The sequence below is a fragment of the Lissotriton vulgaris genome, chromosome 6 (assembly GCF_964263255.1).
Source record: "Lissotriton vulgaris chromosome 6, aLisVul1.2, whole genome shotgun sequence".
NCBI lineage: Eukaryota > Metazoa > Chordata > Amphibia > Caudata > Salamandridae > Lissotriton > Lissotriton vulgaris.
In genome coordinates this window covers 594323158-594346422 of record NC_141694.1, presented here as the reverse complement: position 1 = coordinate 594346422, position 23265 = coordinate 594323158, and the positions used below count along the sequence as shown (strand labels likewise).

General features: G+C 46.1%; 1 protein-coding gene across 1 annotated transcript in view; it reads left to right on the top strand.

The window, feature by feature from the left end:
- The first annotated feature begins 6226 nt into the window (after nt 1–6226).
- The window catches only part of LOC147707746 (trypsin-like), a 37636-nt gene continuing 20597 nt past the window's right edge, over nt 6227–23265 (top strand). Inside the window, exons 1-3 of the mRNA XM_086926603.1 lie at nt 6227–6333; nt 12514–12682; nt 14543–14802. Of these exons, the coding sequence (XP_086782729.1) occupies nt 6288–6333; nt 12514–12682; nt 14543–14802 (475 nt within the window). The 5' untranslated portion in view covers nt 6227–6287. The remainder of the gene's footprint in view (nt 6334–12513; nt 12683–14542; nt 14803–23265) is intronic.

Genomic DNA, 23265 nt, shown 5'->3' with positions numbered 1-23265 from the left:
CACAATCGCTGATTGTGGCTGGTTGCGAATCGCATTTTTTTATCGCAAATGTTCATGAATGCCATTCTGCGATTTCTAAATTGCGATTCGCTTTTTCTCGCAATTTAGAAATCGCAGAATTTGACATTTATGAATCTGGCTGTAAGTCCTCAACAAACAGGTCAAGGGCCGGGCCAACTGTCCATTATGGCACGCCAGTAACGTGAATGTTGTTTTGTTGCAATCGCCCCTCCTGGTCCTCCAGCTTTGCCGCCATTGACTTGTTGTTCCGACATGAGCTGCTGCACTTGCTATTTAAGGTTGGTCGTATCGGCCGTCAGTGTTGCCGTAGTAGTTTTAACCTCTGTTACTTTCATGGACATTTTGTTGAAGTCAGCGCGAATTAAGGTAAGATCCACCGCCAAAGTACCTATGCGCGAATCCACTTTGTTTAGAGTGGTATAATGTCCTGTAAAGTCACCTCATGTTTGTCATCGACACCAGCCCCATCTGGAGAAGGAGTATCCTTAGACGAGGGGTCTGTCTGCGTTTTCGCATATGCGTATTTGTCCAACTTGGACTGGTTGAGTCCTTTGGGATTTCTGGTTCCCCTTTGCTATCCGAGCCTGGACCCAAACTTAGATACTCAAGGGGGGGTTCCGTTGGACATTGGGAAGAAAAATCCGCCACTCTGTGTGTTTACCTGCCCATCTCCTTACTCCCCGGAATCAGCAAGGTGGCATAGAAATTTGTGAACCAACAGCTCTCCACCTTCCTTGAATCGAATGGCCTTCTGCACTGCTCGCAAACTGGCTTCCGGCCTGGCCAGGACACTGACACTGCCCTGCTAGCAGTCGTAGAAGAAGTGCGAAAGATCCTAGACTCTGGCGGATCCGCAGCAGTGATCCTCCTAGACTTGAGCGCGGCCTTTTGTACGGTGGACCACCGCATTCTTGTCCACCGTCTAAACAGCAAGGGAGTTACAGGGACAGCCCTGTCCTGGCTCAAGTCATTTTTAGAAAATAGAACATTTCAGGTTTCCAAAGGCAACACTTTATCCAGAGCCATTCCACTACAATGCGGGGTCCCTCAGGGCTCTTCCCTAAGCCCTACCCATTTCAATGTTTACATGTCCCCTTTAGAAGAGATCGTAGCCCCTTTTGGCATTAAATTGGTCACGTACGCAGACGACACATAACTTGTCGTCTCACTGAAACAGATAGACCAATCCCCAGGAAACCTATTCGACTGCCTCGAAGAAATCTCCAGCTGGATGAGCAAGTCCCTCCTCAAACTTAAGGGAGATAAATCTGAAATCCTAGTGCTAGGCAGTCAACCCAAACTCACCCCCAAACTGATGTGGCCAAACTGCATGGGACAAGGCCCCTCTCCGAAGAAAGAAATAAAAAGCCTAGGTATTTGGCTGGACCAGGACCTCACTTTTCAAGCTCAAGCCAGGAAAACCGCAGGAATCTGCTTTGGCCTGCTTCGCACCACACGCAAAATCCTCCGCCTTCATCCCCCACAATTCAAAATACTACTCACCCAGGGCCTTATCCTCCCCAGACTAGATTAATGGAACGCCCTCTATCTTGGCGCTCCGAAATCAGTCATAAACAAACTGCAACTTGTCCAGAACTCTGCAGCTAGACTGCTAACAGGTACAAATAACAGAAGCACGCCCTAAACTCACTACACTGGCTCCTGATCCAAGAGGGAATTAATTTCAAATCTCTCTGCATAACACATAAAAATCTCCAGGATAAGTGCCCCCGATCCTGAAAACCCTGATTAAACCTCACAAAGCCAACAGGAATCTAAGATCCGACCACCTCCTTTTGGCCCACGTCCCAAGAATCAAGAAGGTGTGATCAGGAAGACACCTCTTTTCCTATAACGCCCCTAAACTGTGGAACTTGCTCCCCCTGAACATTCGGAGGGAATCCAACCTGTCAAAATTACACGCAAAGGCAGAGGTGCTTCATAACTTTGATATGGCTGCGGGAAACCTTTTCCAAAAGAATTACTGCTATGATGGACTCTCCTGCCCCTAAAAAATTGTGTTACCAGGCCAGGAAACGCCTTCCGCTCCTTGGTTCTCAGATCGTCTTCGAAACATGAGACAAGAGTGCAGAAGGAAGGAAAGATATTGGAGGAAGTATCCGGCTCCCTCTGGCAGGGAGTCACACAAGCAATGTCTAAAGGCATACAAAGCAGCCATAATTGAGGAAAAGGAAAGATTTTACTCCAAGATCACCGGGAATATCACCACTCCTAAGGAGCTCTTTAACATCTTTAACTCCCTTGTGGCTCCTACAGCACTCTGACAAAGTGGATTCCTTACAGGAGCTTTGCGATCGCCTATCTTCCTTTTTTTGCTCCAAGATCTCTGATATTTATGATCAGCTGGAGCGTCTCAATGCCAGGCCTCCTCCGAAACCCTTCTGAACAGTTCTCTCAGTAAAATGACTTCGGCAAGTTTTTGTGTCTTTCCGATGCTATTACCTGAAACTGTAGACCTCTTGCTTGAAGGTATCAAATCCGGGTCACCTTTGGATCCCTGTTCTCTCAAAGTCGTGAAAATGGCCAAGGTGGCTTTGACCCCGCATCTCACGACTGTCTTGAACTTAGCCATATCGTCGGGCCAATATCCTTTGATCTGGAAGGCTGCGGTGGTTAGGCCCATCCTGAAAAAGCCTTCCTTAGATCCCCTAAATTTTAAAAACTTCCTCCCCATTTACCTTCTGCCACTCCCTGCTAAAATCCTTGAATCCCACCTGAACTCACACCTGAGAGCTTTCCTGAGGGACCACCAGATTCTGGATGACTCCCAACATGGGTTCAGATGGGCTCATAGTACGGAGACTGCTCTCACCATGGTGTCGGATAATATTCGAGTTCAGGTGGATGCAGGGCATACCACTCTCCTTATCTTGCTCAACCTTACCGCCGCTTTCGACACCCTGTTTCCCTTGAGATTGGTGGAGCGTCTCAAGGAGATAGGGGTTGGCGGTCGGGCCCTGGACCTTCTTGCATCATTCCTTAGTCAGCGGTCTCAAATCGTTAGAATGGGCAATTTTTACTCTGAGTCCTCCCCCCTTGTGTGCGGAGTGCCTCAGGGCTCCTCCTTGAGCCCTACCCTCTTTAATATTTATGTGGTCCCGCTGGCAAGAGTGGTGAAATCATTTGGACTGGAGGTGTTGTCTTATGCGGACGACGCAAAGATCATGGTCTCTATTACTCAAAAGATCAGAGACTCCGCGCAAAACTTTAAAGACTGTATGACAGCTGTTTCATCATGGATGGTTCAAAATTACCTTAAATTAAATGGGGAAAAGACGGAAGTCTTGATTTTTGGGGACAACTCTGACATCTGGTCGAGCGAGTGGAGGCCCAATTCCCTGGGTACCTGTCCTACTCCTGTCTCCCATGGAAAAATCTTGGAGTGGTGGTCGATAACTGTCTCTCTATGTCTCGTCAGGTCTCCAGAACAGTCGCCACTTGTTTTGGACTTATTCGAGTCATAAGAAAAACTTCCCAGTTTTTGTCTCTTGAAGCTCATAAAAAGGTGGTCGGGCCCTTAATATTGGCCTGGCTGGACTACTGCAATGCCCTTTATCTGGGAATTAACAAGGGTCAGCTGAGCCACCTTCAGCTGGTACAAAATGCCACTGCAAGGCTGGTGCTGAATCTTCCCAAGCGTGACTCAGCCTCATCTGCTCTCTGTTCGCTGCACTGGCTCCCGGTGGACTGTAGAGTCTTGTTTAAGACCCTATGCCTCGCCCACAATGCATACTATGGACAGGGCCCAGAGGGCATAGAGAATATCCTCCATAGGTACGCTCCTTCTAGGAACCTCAGGTCAGCTAAAAAAAATCTGCTTGTGGTTCCCAGATACAAAAAGATGAGATGGGGTGGAAGAGCCTTCTCACAGGCTGCTGCCAAGGCGTGGAACTCTCTCCCTGTTTCCCTTTCTGGTCAACAAGCTCACTCAATCTTCCATAAGACCCTCAAGACCTGGTTGTTGCCCGTGAGTCGGGCTTGAGTACGTAATGCTGGTAGTGCCTGTAGGTTTGTCTGTTTCCAGCACCTTGATGCCCTTGGGCTTAGTCCGCGCTATACAAATTCTTATTCAATCATTCATTCATTCATTCTTCCCACTGGAGTCGGAGCCTGAAGGTGTTACAAGGCCCACTCCAGTAAGCTGCTTATGCTGCTTTCACTCCTTCCACCTCCAGCCGCTCTCCGCCCGCGCCTCCGCCTTCCGTAGCTGCTGACTTGTCTCCTCCGGATACGCTCCCAACTTCAGGTCTCTGCTCACTGCTCCGTTGTCAGGCCGCTACAGGATAAATCGCCACCAGTGCCTCAGCGAGTCTTCTTATCAAGTCTGGATTCGCTCGCCCGATACTGCGGGCCTTCTGCCACCTCAGCCTCCAATTCCAGACGGGTAGGCTGCCGGATCAATGATCGGATCGGCTGGGCAAAGTGGAGGGTCTCAGAGCCTCTCTAGGCAGCGGCCATATTCTCCGGCTGCTAGCCACACCCGAAGGGCTCTCATTTTGATTTATGAAGCCATCCAAAGCCACAAAGCAAGGCTTTGAGTGGCCTCATAAATCATAAGTAAGTTGACACAGCGATTCGTGCAGCATCGCCTTACTCTGAGCCTGGGAGGCGTTTCGTGGGCATTACGGTGGGTTTTCCCACATAATACCCATGGAATTCGATGCTGGTGCTGATTTCCAAAGTGATGCAAACCTGGGGAAGCACCAAATCTGTATGCCATCTGAGGTGATGCGTAGTGTAGAGAAATATGTTTATTTCACTTCGTTTTTTCCTCTTTCCATGAGTGTTGCATTCTGAAACACACACAGAAAGAGGAAAACGCCTAATAAGATTGTTTTAGTGCCGGAAGGTGCCCTTTCCTGCACAAAAACGTCCTGCATGCAACGGAGGCAGTCTTGCACCATCGTGCCAGTGCAGGGAGAAAGGACAGGAATGCTCCGTATTGCTTAAATACGTGCATTGCTGTCCTGTCCCTTTGGCGTAGGGCAGCGCAGCTAGGTGCCTTGCTGCTCTGCCCTTCGTCAAAATCCCATGAATAAGCCTCAGAGTATATGAAACTGACGTGGGACCATATCAGGATGGGCTCCGCTTGCTCAGCACAGCGCTGAGCATCTGTTTTCATGTGCCCACATGTGTCTGAATTAGTGTCTGATATTTAGACAGTATAGATCGGAAACTGTGAGCACAGTTTGTCTCTTTCTGTTTCTGAGCTGTGTTATTTCAATAAATATGGTGCTAAATGAATGCACTTTACACAGTGCAAGAACCCATGAACAGACCTTCGGCACTGCTCAAGCGCAGCTCTTCATGATATTTATTTATTTATACAGAGTTGTATATAGTGCGAACTTGTCCCGAATCGGGTATCAGAGCGCTTTATATAGCACCAGTTGCATTACACGAGAACACATTCATTTTTGTTAGGCACGGGGAGATTAAGTGCTTTGCCCAGAATCACAGGATGTTCAGCATCATTGCCGAGACTCCAACTGGGTACCCCAGATTCGAGGTCGCCCGCCCTAGCCGTTAGGCCACCTCCTCTCCCCAATATGGCCCCAGATGTGAGCAAAGTGACCATCAATAGTATGTGAGGACATGATATCCATAAGGAAGGTATGTTTTTGCAAAGAATGGTTATTTATGGTGTAATCTGTATTCTCACTAATAGAACTGTATTTTAGCTGCATCTGCTCAATTGTTAGTTTTCTGCTAAGACTTTGTTAGACTTTAGAATCTTCCTCAACGTTTGAAAATCCTAAATTCAAGGAGGGCACAAAATTTGTGTGGACCTCTAACAACAATTGAATTCGCTTTTTAGTAAAAGGTCAAGAGTATAAACTTGCTTGTCCTTGCTGGAGAGTTTCTATGCATTTGTTTGCCTGTCTGTGTTTATTCTAACATTGATATCACCAATTTGAACTTTTGGTAACATTAGGCCACAGACTCATGCTATTCTTGCTGCCAATGTCACCCTCCAACCCTCGGCTGAGGTTGTGAGACACACTAATATATTGTGTTCCGCTTGTATACTTCTGGGATGTGGGCCAATTTTCATTTTACTGTTTGTTTTAGGAGATATTTCCGAATACCATATCAGAATTTGGATAAGATAAGGCATACAGCCCATGTTCTGCAGAAAGTTCTATGTTATCTCTGACGCAGGAGACCTGATGTAAAACTGTATAAAAAGGCCCTTCCAGTTTTAACAGTTGTAGGTAGACATAGCAGAAGACCAATCCTCCAAGATGAAGTTCTTTCTGCTGGTGGTTCTGGCACTGGGGCATCAGGCAGGTAAGACATTGAAAATAGCGTCAATTTGCGTAACACATCCGTGCGGAATTTAGGCCTTTAGATCCTTATACAGAACCTTATTCTCTGCGTTTGAGGTGTATTTGGTAACAGGACTCATTTTCTTCTTGAACCTGAGGCTGTAGGTATCCCATACGTTCTATAAATATATGCCGGCCATAGAGAGAGAGAGTAAGCCGGTAAAGGACAGACCTCTAGCGTCACTCAGAAAGGGAAACTATCGGAGTAACAAGTAACAGAAGCATCCTTTATGTGGTAAGAACTAGCTCCACCTAAACTAATCACTAGTTCATGTTAGCAATTACAATCAGTAGGTGCGTAAATTCTCGGGGTTCAGGAATCGCAGACCAAAGGAGATAGTTCAGGTTCTTATGAGACAACATAAACTAAGCCGGAGCTGCATACGGTATGGCTAAACAAGCTCAGCTCTGGAGCTCTTTCATACCATGGTTCCATCTCCTGGTCCTGCCTATTTTCATCCCTTTTCTTGAAATGATAAGATAGACTGCAAGTTGTCTTTCAAAGAATGATGCAAGTACACCAGGGAACACTTGGTGACGGTCAAACTATCCATTTTCTAGAGCACTTCAAGTCACATGTCATTTTTATTTACTGCTGAATTTTTTTAGATAAGGCGTTAGCCAAGACCTTTTGATGTTACTAAAAGTATGCGTTGAATAAACTTATGGAGGTTTCAGCTAGCGCTCTTTATCAATTGGTATAGTATTATGCCATTCAGGTTTTTGTTCGCCCACTACGCCCTCCAGCATGGAGCAATGGGTCTGCCCACCTTAGCCGTTGGCTAACTTCACTGTGAGTGATGGCATTATTCCAATTCACAAGGAGCACATCTGCCCACAAATTAGTTCCATTAAATGCCTTATTTGTAACCAAAATATATTTTTGCCTTTAGCCATTTTTTAAAGATTTGACAAGGGCCCAGCAGTTTCCCCAACAGTAGACCTGTGCAAAACCTGCCACAAAACAAAACAAGCACTGACAAAGTCAAAAGACTGACGGCCAAGAACAGACCAATTGACTTTACTAATGCTTGTTTACATTTGTGGAGGGAACTTCTAATGATACCCGAAAATTCTTGGTAAAATAAAATCGCCCGAGTTGCCCCTTGTTTAATAACTGTTCCGGTTTCAGTTGATAAGTGGTTGAAAGCCCTGATGGGATAAGTTGGCTGTACACAAAAAGAGTCAACGTATTGTATTTTCCATGGTGATGAGGTTGAAGAAGCAGTTCCCATTTGCCAAGCCCAAACTTCATGATGCAGAGGAATTCGTGTTCCATTGTTCTCCCCAAAAGCCTTCTTTCGTCGCAAACACATCGCATCACAGCAAATATATGATCATGCCTGCAGTGAACTCCAAAAGAACGAACAAATTAAGGGAAGCATGCATTTTCCCAACACATAAAACAACCATTTATAAATCCAGGATGTCTTTTCTTTGCAATCTGGTGCAATGGTTAATTTTTTTTTAATTTTTTTATTTCAAGCACATACTACAAAAAAATAAAAAGACAAAAAGGAAATGTACCATCACCTGAAGGAGGCAGCATTATAATTGTAACAAAAATTGTTGATTTAAAAAAAAAAAAACATCCATTAATGGAGCGGTTTTACTAGAGATGTTTTGTAAACCAGAAGCTTTTCAATTGTGCAACACATTTTTTGTTTTTCTATGTGAAGGAGAGAAAGATAAGTTGCCAGCCAACCGTTTATTCAAAAGCAATTAGCTACAATGTTGCCTTGATACTTAAACACTTTACAACCTAAACTTTAGAAAGGACTGCTAGCAAAACATACAGCAGCCATTTGAAGTTAATATAAAAACGTGAAATAAAAAAGCACATTTTAAACCAGCTTTGCAACCGAAGAGAAAGCAAATGTTTTTGGCAAGGTGTAACAGATTTGCTAAAACTTTGTGAATTCCCTCAAAGTGAAGGGAGCGAATGGGATTATTCGGCTGAGCCATTGCCTAAGCCATAGGTCTTTGAACGTTTGTGCTCTGAGCCCCCTTAAGTAAAATTGTTTGAAACCGGGCCCCCCTCCAAAATTGAATGGCAAGATTTGGGGGAACAGGAGAGGCGAGCCCAGGTGGGATTTATCAGCGAAACCTTTTCTAGAGATTTTAATCTATAATAATTGCAACACTTATGAAAGAGACAATGTATAGAACAAAACCAGAAATTGACCAAAAATACTATGCCTCTTAATAGGGGTGTTATGATGAGCCCGGCACTCTCCTGGGCCCCAATGCAACTGCTGCACTATTGATGGCAGCAGCCAGGGCTGGCATTTCCTCAGACAGCGCCCTGGGCGAAAATTAATTTGGCACCCCTCCTGAACCTCCTCCTCCACCTCTCCCCATCTGCCCCTCCCATTGGTGATTCTAGTGGGGGGGTGGGGCATGTTTGTGCTCAGAGGTAACGTCCTGCTGAATATCTCAGAGCAGTGACTGGCCTGTGAACCCACATCTGCCTCTTGACCCTTCACCTGAACCGCCTATTTCGTTTTTAAACTGGAAGTGGTTCCATGGAACGGTGAAGGGATGAGGAATGGGGTGTAAGATAAGGGGGATCAGAGGAAGGCTAAGGAAAATCCAGAAAGAAATGAGATCCCATGTGTTGCCCCCTCCTTGCAGTAAAGGTGCCCTCTGTCCTAAAGCTAGCATGGCAAATGAGGCTGCATGCCCACTCCATGCCCCTTTTTGTAAAGTAAGAAAATTGTAATCTTGATGCAGCGGGCATCTCACACTCCTGGGTACCGGTGCCAATGAACTTACTTCATTAATGATAGCTACTGCCTTGCAAAGAGCAGTTTCCTCACACATTAAAAAACACAGGACCCCCATATTGCTCCATCTCCCTCTCTGCCATCTCTCTCCGAGGCCCAGCTAATGGGTCTCCTCTGCTTCAGTTTTCCCCTCCCTTGGGCCATAGGTCCAAAGCCCAAAGCAAACCTGGTGCAGAAAAGGTGCAGCGGGCCCTAAAGGAAGCAAGGAAGGATAGTAAAACAGCCATACTTGGGATTTAGTTGGTTCCTCACACCTCTGGGTTCCAGTGGCACTGCACCTGTGGAAACAATGTAAATGACAGCCTTGTGAAGCAAGCTGTTTGGAGAAGTGTGGAAAAGTGTGGCTCAGGGGTTAGAGGCTGTTAGAGGCGGCAGACCCGGAAGCTGAGATCGGCCCTGGACCAGGGTTCAATACCCTGCCCCGACGGGGGTTGGGCTCAATATTTCCACGGACTCGATAATTCTCGCTCCGGTGCGCTCCGGTGCCTACTCGACTCACGGGTTCACACTCTGCGACTCTGGGCAATAGCTTGCTTAATCTCCACAATGGCCCCTCGTGGCGGGATGCCTGGCTTTCACCTTGTGGATACCCTGCCGGGGTATCTCACAGGGGAATACCAGGACGGGTTCCCTAAGCAAGCGCATAGATGCCTGCGATGTGGGTGATTTGCGCTATATAAATACATGTACATTTACATTTTACATTTACTCTGCCCATTCCACTGGCCCATTACCCCTAGGCCAGAGGCCCAGCTTTGGCTATTTGCTCCTGTGTGTAAAGAAAACCTGGGAAAAGGCCCACATTTGGCCTCTTTGTCTTGCTCCCTGCACACTGCAGGTTACCAGTACTCTAAGGCAATAATACAGCCACATTCTGGGTGCAGCGGTCACTCACACGGTGACACGCCTGGCCTCAGTGTCGCTGCACTAATGGCAGTGATTGTCCTTTAAAGAAATGAGTCACAATTTCTCCCCACCTTCCTCAGATCACCCCTCTGAGAAAACTGCCTCTGTCCATTTATAAATGAAAAACACAACCCCCACATAGCACCCCCTACTCGGGGCCATCTCTTCGACACTATGCATAGATCATGCTCCTATTCTGTTTCTCCTGGGACATAACTCTGAGGCCCCAGGTGTCTGGACCATCAGGGGTCGGGGTCTCAATACGACTCTGCTGATATCCTTCTGCCATTGCCCCCCTCGATTCACCTGGAAGGACATCTGGACAGAGATCAAGGAGGTAGGATCTATGAGGATCAACAGGCCCATGCTTTTTTTTAACTTTACATACTTTTTTGTTAAAAAAACAATTGACCCTAAATGGTTATTGTAGCTCTTGAGAATCCTCTTGGTGAAAGTGAAGGGAGGGCAGGTGGGAGAGGGTTGGGGGGGGGGGAGGGGGGTCTCCTGTGCTGTGAAGCTGAAGAAGGGAAAGAGAGCTGAAACAGGTCTGTTTACCAGGGTGCCTGCTACCTGAAAGGAATGTAAATGTGTGCATTTGGTTAATCAGCAAATGCAAAGGCTGCTTGGGACACAGGCATCAATCGATGGAGTCAGCTGAATTTTTATTGAGAGAAAGGTTTATTCTTTTTGAGATAAATGTAAGGGTGTAATCAGCAGAGCTCCTAAAAACGCTTTTAACGGGCACTATAAACATATTTGGACAATGACATTCTACCTATTACTGAAATATGTACTATGAAAGCACTTGTTTTATCTTAATCAATTTGTGGCACCCTATCTCATACTGTATATAATACAATGTTAAAATAATGGCTTACATATCCATAGTGCTTTTTGTTACAGGATGGGACCTCGCAGCACTATAAATACACTAGTCGATATTCTCCACTGCACCAATCAGAATTCAGATCTTTAGCTCTTTGATCCCAAATAAAGACATCTTCAGCGCTCACATTAGCCAACTGCAGTTTCATAATATAAAATAATACATTTACCACGGTTTAGTTTAACTTGCCTTTAAGGTTTTTTTTATATGCAGTTAACTGAAAGTGAAAAAACAATAAGACACAGAATATTTGGGTATTTTTAGGTAAGCCTTTGACCCCACCACCACGGCATGGATTACAGTTCTCTACTTTTTAAGCACTTCAACCCTGCTTGTAAATTAAGGCAGCCTGGAAAACTCATTTACAAGTACTTAGAGCGTCATTTGTGCTCCCCTGGGAATACATCCACAGTCCCGCAGGGGCTGCATCCCACAGTTTGAAGACCTATGCCCTATGATGTGGTGGTTGGAAGCAAAATGGGTGTGGCGATTTAGCAGACCAATAGGTCAAGTCAGCTGACAAAATCTCTACTTTATATGTATATTACGTACGATTTCTTTGGGGGGAAACAATAGTCTGGGAACACAGCTAAAGCTATCTCAAAAAAAGAGGCCTGACCTAAAATTCAGATGCCTAGTTAGTGTCACTTCTGCAGTACTGTTATTATTTAGGGTCCACTTTATAAATGTAGTTTGAAAAACACTTTTGGCCGTAAGTTTGTTCGTTTAATTTTGGGGGTTTATTTTCCTGAATGCTCTTGAACACTGTGGAAGGCCCATTGGATGTCATCTCTCTCTCAACGCTCTTCCTTTTTTTACGGTAAATGACTTTTTAAAACGTTCTCACCGTTTCCTGCGTGTTTTATTATTTACAGTTTTAACAGAGGGCTCTTTCTACCACATTTGACTATAGCACATTTTGAAGGGAGAATTAATAATTTACAATTCTGTTTTTCAAAATATACCACTCTCATTGAGGAACTGCATCATCAAAGAAAGTGTTCCATAATAATATGTTGTCAGTGTTTTTACAAACGTAAGCCCAGCAACATTTTTAACCTCAGTAACAATGCCCCGTAGTCTGATGTTGTAATACCACATTCTGGAGATACTAGCAGCATAGGAGCAGTTTTACCGGACAGCTTCAGGTTTATGCTTCTGAATGGGAGGGCAATGCAATGATATGTATTTTTCTTCTCTGCTCTATGATGAGTAAACTAAAAATATTGCCTCTCTCTGTCTGCACTTTGCTGTCTGCTACTCATGTACTAATTCAACCAAATCCCCAGGTTGAATGTATTTCAATTGGACATTACAAATAGATAAGTAGCTGTGCTGAGCCAGCACAGCAGTTCATGATACAACCTCTGATGCGATAATGCCAACCCTAGCATCATCAGTAGCGTTTGGTCTTTCGTGAGCTTGGCATTACTGCACCATTCAGGATCTGTTTCTAATCCTGAGCGGGAACGTTAATAGGTAACCGTGATAGTTGCTGACTCTATGAGTGATTTGATCCCATAGCTATGGAACCAGTTGTCTTACCCGTCCTTTCTGCTTGCAGCTGCCTACCCCACAAAGGTTGAAGATATCAATGATGTAGTCAACGGCTACAACTGCGCCAGGGGCAGCGTGCCCTGGCAGGTCTACTTCATGTGCAATGGAGGTCGCTGGTGCGGAGGTTCTTTGATCAATCAGTACTGGATCGTATCAGCCGCCCATTGCTATCAGCCGTGAGTGTTTCTCTTCTCCTGTACAATATATCAGTTGTCGAAATATGCCGACTTGAACCATTGAATGATCGCCATTGCCCAATGATCTCACCCATGTTTCATGTCCTTGGGTTCAGAGGTGAAAGGTGGGAGGTGGATCCTCTGCGTTCCTACGGTGAGGAAGGAAGTGCTCTATCCGAGCACATGCCCTTGGATGCCAATGTGGGAGAGTCTTTTTATCAGAGTGTGGTGGGATATAGTGCAGAAGGCTGCTGAGAGGTCAAGGAGGATCAACGCTGCTGTTTGTCGATCTGCGATGCAAAAGAGATATTTTGTTGTGCCCTGGGGAGGATCATACTTCCATTTGCCTTTTGAGCAGGAAACCGCTTGCTAGGATTTTAGTGCTTGTTTCGTGCAAGTGAAGAGAGCTAGGATGGAAGAGCAAAAAGGTGGATAAATGAAAGGGTAAGAGGATGGGTGCAAGAGCAAAAGGGTCAAGGGTATAGGGTGAATGAGTGGACAGATGAGAAATGGAAAGATGGGGAATATGAAAGGACGGGTGTGTGAATGCCTGGATAGATAGATAAGGGGACATATGGATGGATGGATGGATGGATTATTCAAGTGTAATGGTAACTTTCTTAAGGGGAGTAGGGTTTGCTTGCCTGATGCTCAGCGTTTGAGAAGAGGTAATGTTCAAGTGAGGTGTATTTACATTTTCTGGCTACCTCCTTGTTGCTATCCATTTCTCAGTCTGTGGCATCGCCCCAGTGTAAGTAAGTTTGTATTTCCAAAAGCATGCAGAGGAAATTCAGTCGGTATTGGGATATGATCTGAGTAAGATGTCTCATGGATGTGTTAAATACTGCCAGGGCCTTCGGACTGTCTTGGTTAACCCTGCGTTCGATGTGTTTCAGAGGCAATGATGATTCCATTTAATTTGTTGAATGTAGTCTGAATGGAAGAGATACAATTATTGTATAATCACCAAGCCCCCTTTTCTAGAATCTCGGAGGATCACTGATGATCGTGTGGTCTACTGCCCCATGGACCACAGAAAGATGGAATAAAATCAAAATAGTCATTTTGCAAACATTGAAGGAAAAGAGCAGCTATTAGCTGATGTCAGCAGTCAGGGTTTCTGTGCCCTTACAGGATGGGAGGCTGATAGCAAGTCGTGTAATAGTCTATTCATTTTACCAATACTCGTGCATGGCAGGTGGCCTGGCTCTATGGTATTTTACTGTGAAAGCTCAGATCCTAGATGGGTTTGTGATGCGCCTTTCCAAAGGGTGAGCAGTTGATTTGTTCAGCATAGTGATCATAAGAACTTTCTTTGCCTCATTGGGACTATTCCTGGTGGAATGGGATATGGATGACTCTTATGATACCTACTTCAAGATGTAGACATATGGTCGACTATGACTTGTCGTAAGAAAGAGCGCAACAGTGTTAACGTTTAAGTGTGGCCACAGTCTTGCGAATTGTTTATGTTGAACATTTTCTAGAGTGTTCTCTCTGTCACTCCTTCTGGCCCTCATTTAAAATTGGTCAATACATTTTCAGTAACACCACGAGGTGGTAATACCATTTTTCTGCATTTAAAGCTGCAAAGCTAACACCGATTTTGCCCTTGTGAATGGGCGTGACTTTCCTACGCTGTGATGGGGCATCACCACATTTGAATGCGGTAATATAAGTTCACTTGATGTTGCAAAAGTTTATGAAATGTGCAGTCTGCAGTTTCTGCACAATTGCATGATGGCACATCACCAATAGGTTTAAACGAGCTGTCCCTCCATCAATCCATCCTTTGACTTCCACTCTGTCTCTATCTCTTTTCTAGTTAACTCATTCTCCATTCATGTTTTTCCCTGCTAGAGCCAACACCTTGGTAGCCTACCTTGGTGAGTATGACACGACTTACACCGAAAGCACGGAGCAGGCCATCCAAGTCTCTAAAGTCATCAAGCATCCGAACTACAACTCCCAGACTCAAGATAACGACATCATGCTGGTCAAGCTGTCCAAGCCGGCACAGTACAACAACTTCGTCTCTCCGATTGCTCTGCCAACCAGCTGTGCAGCAGCTGGCACCTGGTGCCTCACATCCGGATGGGGAAATACCCAGCCTGATTCAGGTAAAATGGCGCAAATCCACTATTTCTACATGTGCAATCAGGTGTATAGTATACACGTTTGTCTGTGTCATTGTCCAGTTTGCAATCAACACATTCCAAAATGAGGCTGGAATTAAAGGGCAATGCCCTTCTGTGCAGTTGACTGTATGTCTAAAAGCTAACTGTAGAACTGGAAGTTCAGAAGATGTCAGGAAGTTGCTGTAAGTTGCCTTTTGCTTTGCATTCTCGTTTTTGGTCGTTTTGTTTTGCAGTTATAAATGTAAAATTGTGCGTGACACCTGACATCGGACAATTCAAGGTACCTGAGGTGATGTAAACAGTTTAGCTGTGGAAGAACAGAAATTCTACCAGTTCAAGCAGTGGTCTTTTTATTGCTGCGCCCCCTCATGTAAACAAAAATCGCTGTGGTGCCCCAAAATGACAAAAATATTTTTGACGCAACTAATCTATCCAATGTGTATTTCTAAATATATTTAGGAAGTCAAACATTGCAGTTCTCTTCAGTCATCTCTTTTAAAAACAAGCATTGGCATAGCCAATAGGTCTCGCCTTTGGGTCCTTATAAGTGTTTAGCCATGCAACAGTTGATGTTGTTGCACCAAGGATATTGTGCTGCATGACTGAATACTTATGAGGTCCCAAAAGCGAGACCTGTTGGCTATGCCAATGCTTGTTAAATGTGCTCTGCACCTTAATACATGTATCTATCAAAGGTGCAGTTTACACGTTTCATTCAGCTGCAGGTGCTTCACGTGGAATTTGTGTGTTAAATGTGAAAACAATCTTTGTTTTATGTCTTCAAAAAGAATGCTGAAAATGATAATATGTTCTCTTCAGGGGCTGTCTCCAAAAGTACTGATTACATAGGAGACATTGACGATTCAGAAATGTGGCTTTTAGGGACAGTCTCACAGTTTCTGAGCAGGATACTTTTATAGCAGATGAGGAGATGTATTCTCAGGAAAATACAGAGAGAAGACAGACACAGTGAGCTCTGTACAAACTTTAAAAAAGCAGCCTATTGCATTGCAAATGCTTGTTTCTTTTGGAACTCTTGTCATCATACTAGATGAGTAATTGTTCTTTAAGCACAGGCAGCCGGCACTTAAGCTCCCTGTGCGGTGCATGTTCTCTGTGTGCGGGCTCTACATGTGCGCTGTCTGCGAGACGCTTGCACATGGGTTGGGCTCCGTGCCCGTGCTGTGTTTTATTATTGTGTGTGCTGGATTCAAGATAGCCTGGCTGATGAAGGTTATGAACCCGAAACCGGTCCCAGGATGCTTGTTTCTGGTCCAGGGACGACATGGCTTGGCAGTTCGGGCTGATGGATTAAACCCAGATCAGTTGACTGGGGGTGAGTGTTTGATTTGCTCAAGCGCTCCGTCCATCATCCCCTTTGGTATCGCTTTGTTCGCCCTAAGATACAATACATCTTCATAATCAGTTTGAAGACATTGGGGCAATCAATGCCTTATGTTATATTTGTTAAAAAGGGGGCGAAGGTAGAGCCTCCTTGCCTTGAAAGAGTTAGTGCAGAGGAACATGAAATGTAAAACAGTTTCATCAGAGCCTTGTTTGCAATTACACGCAGCCGAGGCTGAAGATGGTTGGACCTGCTGTTGGCGTAACTCATTGTTGACAGTGTGCCTATTCTGAACCTTATGTACAATGATCTTTTTATCTCTGGAAATAACTGGTCCAAGTACAGTTTATACCAGGCAGAGGTTTTAGTTTCCGGGAAGTGTCTCCTGAACTTGTCTCTTTGCTGTGTCTTCGTCAAGCCCAATATTTTCTGACTATAGATCATCCTGATTCCTGCACAACCTGCAGCAGCTGGAATACTTGCAATAACATTCGGCCAGGGTGGTCTGCATGAGCCACTGCCTTGCCAAGGGCTTTGAAATGAATTGCAAGCTTGGGTTTAGTCCATATTCGGATTCAATGCAAGGTCTGTTTAAGTGCTAGATGGGCTTCGACATTGGGCATGCCCAACTTCAGCCTTAACACAGCCATAGCACTGCACATAAATTGCGGGTTCAATTGATCTTCATCTGGATTGGTTACAGGACCGTAAAACAGCACTTGCACATTGACTAGTAATTGTTTCACTTTTTACTAGCTGTTTGGCCCAGAACAACTTCTCGTCAAATCTAATCACCAACGAATCATAATATTCAACATGATCTCGGGTCCTGCCTTAGATTTGTAATTTTTGTTTTTTTATTTCACCTTGAATTTATTATAATTAATTTATTTTTTTGAGTGTTAATCACCAGATTTTTGAACATGCGATCATTTTTGAAATCTCTCAGTAGCTTCTGTATAAATGTTCGGTACAAGCCAGTAACACAGCATCATTGGCAAAAAATAACTGTTAAACAAAATCGCACCAAAACAACAACAATAAGGAGAACTGGAGATAAGAATCTTTCCAGTTGTCAACAAAAATAGCACAAAAAAGCATTGAGAGGCAACCGTGGTCATCTGGCTTCATTTGACCAGGATCAAGGCATAATTTAGAGTTGACAGCTATGGAAACTAGGTTTGACCCGGTCAGAAGTGTTGCCTTCTATCTTACCCACTGAAATGGAATTAAAAAATCCTCAGCTGGGCAATGCACTAGGCTGTGGCTGAGAGGGGCTCCACAGAGCTGGATAGCCATCAAATGAGGTCCTAGTGAAGCCATTGGCTTTTGGAGGGAAAGCTCAGAGTGTGAAAAATTAAAAATTCATGCATAAGGTGGTCCATATACTTTTTGGGCCTCGCCCAGTGAAAATTTCTATGTTCGGACGTAGTACATTTTTTGGAGCTTAGATTCTTATATCAGGACTGGATAACCTGTCCACAAAGTCCAGCCGATTTGCCATTGAGGAAAAGCTCAGAGCAGGAGAAACCTAAATCTTTGACCAAGCAATAACTCACCTTTATAGGATTGACTTGGTAGGTTTGTCCCTGACCTCTGGAGGTCTTTGGAGCCAAAATGTTTTTAAGCCCCAGGTGTTTTAGGAGGTTAGGAGGAGTACAGTTAGACACAGTCAAAGGTCCCAGGACATTAGGAACAACACGTGGGGGTCAAGTCTCACTAGGGCAGAAGTCACCAGCAGGATCCAGGGCAGTTCCAATTGGAAATGGCCAGCTCGGCCCCTCAGTAAATGGGGCTTCTTGCAGCTTTTTGTAGTCATGTAGGCAGGTAGTCAGCCAACTGACCCCCAGAGTCCACTTTTTGTCCTCAGAACAAAAACGATCTTCCATAGATCCAATAATGTTCTCAGGAGGGCATTTGGGATACCAGATTTATGCCTGTCACAAGCCTGTTGATACAGGTGATTTCCTGTTCCACTCTATCCAATGGGGTGAAAGATCCCTGGGACTGGTGCCCGCCTGACTGGGGAGCACAGAAGAACCCTGCCCATGTGTCAGCTAACATTGCCCTGTGACATGCTAGGTCTCTGAAAATTAAATAGGTTCCTGGGGACAGCCTAGATCACAGCTTTCCAAAGTTTTCATGTTGGTGACACCAGTTGCTCCGCACCCTGACCAGGTGCCGTGAGCGTGAGGGGTAGGTTTTCCGCTGACCCAGCGCCCGATTCAAGGTTCAACTCACCTAACAGCGCTGGCCTCACGGGAGTATGCTGCGAGGCTCTAATCTATTTCTTTAGGGTCGCCTAAATAGAGCAGGACCCCTGGGCCCTCTTTTTCATCGACCCAGAGAGGTTGTATTTGCCCTTCTTCAAAGTGAATGAGCATGTGTTATTGTGTAGTACTTTGTTGAGGTCCTGACGAATTGCCGGTTGGCGAGAAACATGTTGACCACATCAGGGGGTTGAGTTAGTCTGCTGTATATTTATACGATCTCTAGCTCCCCTCTCACCCCTTTTAACCAGGGAATCAGCCACGTTAATAAAAGTCAGTGTGGACTGATTACCCTTTTTAAACTTCCACCCACACTTGCACAGACTACACCTCTTTCATCCTCACACACACCCACCGTCGGCAAGGAACAAAAGAACCCCGCCAAAAGAGTACCTCCGAGTGCTCCGACAGACATTGCAGCGCCGGTCTGCCGAGGGGCAGTGAGTCGATGATGACACTGGACACCCTCCAGTTAGGGTGTGTTTCACACCTAATACTCTGGGTGTGTGAGGCTCTCTAAGTTCCGACAAGGGATCCCTTCCAGTCACCTTACTTTTGATACCTACTCCTCCCTCTTTGTTGTCACACCTTCCCTGGGGAACTTTGTACTCTACTGTTTGCTTTACACTTTTTGTAGAAGCACCATTTTGGGACACAGTAAGGCAGTGTAGCGAGCGATCGTAGCGAGAGAGCCCGAACCACGTAAGGGGGGGTTCGGAGGGGGGTTCTCACTCACTCTGTCTCCCTCACTCTCTCTAACGTCTCGCTCTCTCTGTCTCACTCCCACTCTCACTCTCTCCCTCTGTCTCCCTCCCTCTCTCTCCCTCTGTCTCCCTCTGTCTGTCTGTCTCCCTCTGTATCCCTCTGTCTCGCTCCCTGTCGCCCTCCTCCCTCTGTCTGTCTCCCGCTCTCTGTCTCCCTCTCATTGTCTCCCTCTGTTTCTGTCCCTCTGTCTCCCTCCCTTTGTCTCCGTTCCTCTGTCTGTCTCCCTCCCTCTGTCACCCTCCCTCTCCCTCTCTCTCTCCCTCTGTCTCCCTCTGTCTCTCACTCCCTCCCTCTCTCCCTCTGTCTCCCACTCTGTCTCCCTCTCTCTGTCTCCCTCTGTTTCCATCCCTCTGTCTCGCTCCCTCTGTCTCCGTTCCTCTGTCTTCCTCCCTCTGTCACTCTCCCTCTCTCTCTCCCTCCCTCTCTCTCTCTCTCGCTCTATCTCCCTCTGTCCCCCTCTGTCTCTCTCTCCCTCTCCCTCTGTATCCCTCCCTCTGTCTCCCTCCCTCTGTCTCCCTCCCTCTGTCTCCCTCCCTCTGTCTCCCTCTCGGTCTCCCTCTCTCTGTCTCCCTCTCTCTGTCTCCCTTCCTCTGTCTGTCTCCCTCCCTCCCTCTGCCTCCCTCCCTCTGCCTCCCTCTCTCTGTCTCCCGCTCTCTGTCTCCCTCTCCTTCCCTCTGTCTCCCGGATGACTGTCTCCCACTGTCTCCCTCCCTCTGTCTCTGTCTGTCTCCCTGTCTGTCTACCTCCCTCTGTCTCGCTCACTCTGTCTCGCTCCCTCTGTCTCCCTCCCTCTGTCGCCCTCCTCCCTCTGTCGCCCTCCCTCTGTCTCCCTCCCTCCCTCCCTTTGCCTTCCTCCCTCTGCCTCCCTCTCTCTGTCTCACGCTCTCTGTCTCCCTCTCTGTGCCTCCCTCTCTCTGTCTCCCTCTCTCATTCTCCCTCTCACTGTCTCCCTTTCTCTGTCTCCTTCTGTTTCCGTCCCTCTGTCTCCCTCCCTCTGTCTCCCTCCCTCTGTCTCCCTCCCTCTGTCTCCTTCCCTCTGTCTCCCTCCCTCTGGCTCTGTTCCTCTGTCTCCCTATCCCTCTCTCTCCCTATCCCTCTCTCTCCCTCTCCCCCCTCTGTCTCCCTCTCCCTCTGTCTCCCTCTCCCTCTGTCTCCCTCTCCCTGTCTCCTTCTCTGTCTCCCTCCCTCTGTCTCCCTCCCACTGTCTGTCTCCCTCCCACTGTCTGTCTCCCTCTGTTCCCTCTCCCTCCCTCTGTCTACCCCTGACTCCCTCCCTCCCTCTGTCTCCCTCCCTCTATCCGTCTCCCTCCGTCTGTCTTCCTCCCTCTGTCGCCCTCTTCCCTCTGTAGCCCTCCTCCCTCTGTCGCCCTCCTACCTCTGTCTATTCCAGACAGTAGACGGGAGGGGTAGGTCGGTTAGATGGGCACATGTCAACGCATTTCTTTAGAGGCTAAAATATGTTTGTTAAGAATAAAATAAAATAAAAAATTGACCGGGTGGGGAAGGAGGACACAGAAAGTTCTATTAAAAAGCTAACAACGTTTGTTAAAAAAAAGAATGTTATTTTCGCTTCCTGCAGAATATATGGTCGGAATTCTTTTTCTTTTCCATTCACAGAGCAGACATAAGCTTTGCACACAGACGAGCTGATCACATGCCCTGCTGTGTAGAAAGCCTGGCACTTTGCACTCTAACTGCGTTTTGTATTTAAATTTCTCGAATTTCTCTGAAAGTATTTGAATGGCTCATGGTCCCCCACACGCTAGCTCTGTATCTCGTCGGCGCGGGGGGGGGGTGTTTTATCAGACAATCAGGTGTTTTCAACAGAGACCAGGGAAGAGTGGGTGAGTGACGTCGCCGGCAGATGCCTTAAAGTACAGCTTAATGCCTCTTAATTTGCAGCAGTTATGTGCTAAGTGCCCATTATCATCCCGTGACACACCCACCCTTTGCAGGCGACACAGTACTGTGCCAGGACACACAGTTTGGAAAGCTCTGGCCTAGATGGTCATCCTGCCGGTGAAACAGAAACACCTTGCCACACCCAAGACCTTTTTTTGCCCTGGGAACAGGTTTTGCACCTCTTCAAGGGGGCTATCAAACACCAGTTGAAGCTCTGCAAATGTCCTCTGCAGGCTTTGGGCAGAGAAAAGGTTAAGGTCTAAAAGTACCTTTTCCTTAATAGTTATCACAAATTCGATGTTACCTTTATATTGAATTTAAACGATTATCTTTTTTTTTTCTGGTCCGAGATTAACCTCGGGAGTTTTATAATACCTAGCCTATTTATTTCGGAGGAGGAGATAAGAAAGTAATCCAGTTTCGTATACTTCTTAAAGGTGGTTGGGAAGTAGGTAAAACCAGAATTTTGAGGCTCTTTAGCCCCCCACACATCCTTCAGCCCATGCGAGCTGATAAGAGCCTGTACTGCCCTAAAAACTCTAGGTTTCCGCCCAACATACAATGCTCCATTAACCCAATCCACTGAGATATTTAGATCTCCACATAATACTGTGGGGGTTGGCCAACTAACTAATTCTACTTCTAGAAGATCACAAATCTCAGGGTCATCTTTGTTGGACCCATAAACTACACAAAGTGTAAAGCCCATTTCCATCTCGGCTATAAGCCATCTTCCATAGCTATCCACTTTAACCCGTCTAGCCCCTCCCAAGGATGTTCTTGCTAAGATAGCAAACCCCCTAATTTTTGAAGATTGCATTGAGCATGCCAACAGCTCAAAACCATTAAGGAGCAGCAATTTTCTCTTAGCCCACGGGAGATGAGTCTCTTGAAGGCAGAGAACGTCTATCCGATTGTATTTTACAAAATACGCCAATCTTTGCCATTTCCTCCAATCATTCATACCTCCCACATTAAGTGTACATATTCTAATGTTCGCCATCCTGATAAACTAAACAACCTGATATAAAAAACGCGCCCTAGTCAGCCTCTTCTTTGCTGAGCTTATGCTTTTCCAATAATGCACCATTTTTCCCCTTTTTCAAGTTTTCCCCTAAACCCGCCCTCACCCCCCCTCTGACCCCACCACCCCTCCCACTCTCAGCCCAGACCCCCCTGAAACTCCCCCACCCTACTCTGTGCGGCGCTCAGACCTAGTCTGTGCATGTGATGGTCACGCAGTGACAGCAATACCAAAAACCAAATTACCCACAAAAGCCCTTGCAACCTTGAACATAGTCCCAAAGTCCAAAGGTCCACAGCCAGACAGGTTAACCTGACCCGCTTTAAGCAACAGCTAAAATCTTAAATCTTAGAGAGCGATCGTCCCTGGCACTTACAAATTCCACCTTATTTGCCTAAAGAGTCAAGGTACTCCTTCGCCTTGATTTCTGAAGAGAAATATAATGTCCTCCCTTCGTTGATGATTTTTAGCTGTGCCGGATTTATCAGGAAGGCTTGCAGCTTTTTATCCTGAAAAGGCTTAATCAGTCCTCTTAATCGCCAGCGTCTCTCTACGGTTGTGTGACAGAAGTCCGGCCTGACGAAGAATGAGACCCCCTCGCTGCTTCTTGTAGCATCTGGCCTAGCCAGATCCGAAATGGCCTGTCTCAGGATGAAATTGCCAAGGAAAATTAACACTGCCCTGGGTTTGTCACCTTCCTTGGCATTCCTTCTAATTTTAAAGGGGGTACGGTGTACTCTCTGTACCTCAATAGGCCATTTCCAGCTGGACAGTTCGGGAAATGCCTGTTCAAAAAGCTTGATGATATGTGCCCTAATATCGGAACCCTCAACCCCCTCTGGGATTCCCAGGACCTTCAAGTTGTTCCGGCGAAGCCTGTTCTCCTTTTCCTCGAGCTTCCACTGTATATCCACCACCTGGGAACAATGTGCATTAACCTTAGTGACGGCCTCGGCCACCTCGGCCTCCGTTGCCACCATCCTATCTTCCAAATTTGAGACTCTGTCCCCGGTGTTGGCACAGGCCTTGGATAGCTTCCTGACCACGCCCTGCATCTTCCTCATTGCAGCCTAAGATTTACGATTGTCCTGGCGGGTTTCCTGCCTATGCGCAATTATCTCTTGGTGAATTGTTTCCAA